At 35.6% G+C, this 2,424-nt stretch overlaps 1 protein-coding gene across 1 annotated transcript in view; it reads left to right on the plus strand.

The window, feature by feature from the left end:
• The window catches only part of LOC111088290 (protein SpAN-like), a 9,234-nt gene that overhangs the window by 5,187 nt on the left and 1,623 nt on the right, over positions 1 to 2,424 (plus strand). Inside the window, exons 2-3 of the mRNA XM_022397967.1 lie at positions 472 to 663; positions 1,390 to 1,635. Coding sequence (XP_022253675.1) covers positions 472 to 663; positions 1,390 to 1,635 — 438 coding nt within the window. The remainder of the gene's footprint in view (positions 1 to 471; positions 664 to 1,389; positions 1,636 to 2,424) is intronic.

A 2,424-nucleotide genomic window follows, 5' to 3' on the forward strand; every position in this document is an offset into this window, starting at 1 on the left:
CTGACGACTTTTGACAACAAACTGTCTCAGTGTCATAACTACCAGGCCCCCCCAGTGACACAGCGTAATGTCTGCGGACTTATAACGTTAGAAACCGGGTTTCGATACCTGTGGTGGGCAGAGCACAGATAGCCCATTGTGTAGCTTTGTGCATAACTTCAAAACAAACAAATATAACAACAGCAGTGATCGTAAGCCTTTTATCGGATATCATGCTAACGGTGAATCCGTTGATCCATTGTTCGCGTCCCGTTGTCATAAAAAAATTGTTGCTATGCAGTTTGTGATCAAGGTGATGATGAAATCCCACAACGTGTTTAGAGTAACCCAAGAGTTGGCGGTGGGTGTTTTTGACCAGCTGCCTTCCCTCTATTATGTTAGTTTATAATTAGAGACGGCTAGTTCAGATGGTCCTTGTGTAGCTTTGTGCGAATATCCAAATCAGACATCCCAATCCAAAACTTTCCACAGGTTCGACATCTGTGATTACAACGACGACGACAACTGTACGACCCACAACAAGTGTAAATCCCACGACAGCATTTAAGGGACTAATAACTAAGACGACGCCTGAACAGCTGAAAATTACAGATGCAATAACTACGACTTCTGAGGGGCTGACGACGACGACGACTCCTAAAATGCATACAACAACACCTAGAGGTATGTATCGACTAAAGGAATAAGATTGACGCTGTTTTTCATTTATACATCCATTAAACGTTAAGTGTATTTATTTATTTTATCATTCTATAACGATATAAGATATGTAGCGATACTCGATAACCATTAAACCTTATTTTTATAACAAGCAATAAATCTTAATAATGTTTTTATAAGACTCACAGTTATGAGTAAATAAAGTCGTGCTCACCATGTGTTTGTGGAAATATATATATATTGCTCATTTGTTAACTTTGTAGTTGTAATCATTCTTAAGCCTACTTATCAGTCTTGCTGTGGAGGGAGATTTGTGAAACTCATTTTAAATAATTGGCCACTCTTAGTTATTCAACGTTAAGTCAGTAGAACAACTAACGCTGTTAATTTAGACAGACTGTATCTATAATAAAGCATTAGTCAAGAACGTGTTATTTTAATAATACAGAATGTATTATTGGGGTTAAATTTACTTTGTTGATATAGTTACTAAAATATAAATGTAAGATAACAAACGCTATACACAGAATTGTTTTCTAAGAACCAAAACCTGATAAAGAATTCTAAGAATAACCTTAGGTAACAGTTGATGAAAAAAAAAAAGGTCTAAAAATAAAATGTTTATTAATTTATTAGTTAGATAAGAAGCGCATATTTTAAAAATTATATATTTTTGACTTGTATAGATTTTAATCGGTTTGTGTTTTATAATTTTTTTTTCAACTGCAGACCATCTCATCTGTTACTATTACTTGCAAGATCAAGCAGGTAACGTTAGCAGTCCCCTGTACCCAAGAAACTACTCAAATTATTTAGATTGTACCTATCTCTTCACTCGGAACAACGACAGAGACATCTGCCGGTTAGAATTGAAAATATTTGACTTTGACCTCCAGGATTCAGTCGGGTGCTTTCGAGATTATTTTGAAGTTGGCGGGAAACGCTATTGCGGCAATTATTCTCATAAGATAATAGGTAGATTAAATATTATGTATATTCTTTTTTTGTTCCGTGTCTCATTGCTTTGTGGTAAACTATTAGTATTTTTTTTACTTTTTTTCTTCACATCCAAACTTCTTTGATATTTGTGTTTTAGTTCCAGTGGAATCATTAAGTAACCCCCCCCCTCCCCACGGTGGGACGGCAGTAAGACTCTGAACTTACAACGTTATAATCCGAGGTTCGATTCTCCGCGGCAGCATTAAATATCACGTGCTAGAAATGTTTTGTAAGACTGGTATTTTGCTGTGTTTGTGTGGTGATTGTATCCACGTACATATTTCAAATAGAAAGGTTAATAATAGTAAAAGTATTAAATAAAGTTAAACTGTTGCTGATCTAGGCGTGATTTTAAGCACCAATATATCATATTATCACTCGAGAAAGAAAATATAGCACATAGATCGAAAACAGTAACGAATTAAGAAATTTACGGCGTGAACAATTGTACCTCATCTTTGGCTATAATATACATATGTATTGAACTCCTCCCGCGTCTCCACAGTAACGAATTAAGAAATGTACGGCGGGAACAATTGTAGCTTATCTGTGGCAATAATATACATATGTATTGAACTCCTCCCGCGTCTCCACAGTAACGAATTAAGAAATGTAAGGCGGGAACAATTGTAGCTTATCTGTGGTAATAATATACATATGTATTGAACTCTTCCCGTCTCCACAGTAACGAATTAAGAAATGTAAGGCGGGAACAATTGTAGCTTATCTGTGGTAATAATATACATATGTATTGAACTCTTCCCG

This window comes from Limulus polyphemus, unplaced genomic scaffold, assembly GCF_000517525.1.
Source record: "Limulus polyphemus unplaced genomic scaffold, Limulus_polyphemus-2.1.2 Scaffold3493, whole genome shotgun sequence".
Classification (NCBI taxonomy): Eukaryota; Metazoa; Arthropoda; class Merostomata; order Xiphosura; family Limulidae; genus Limulus; species Limulus polyphemus.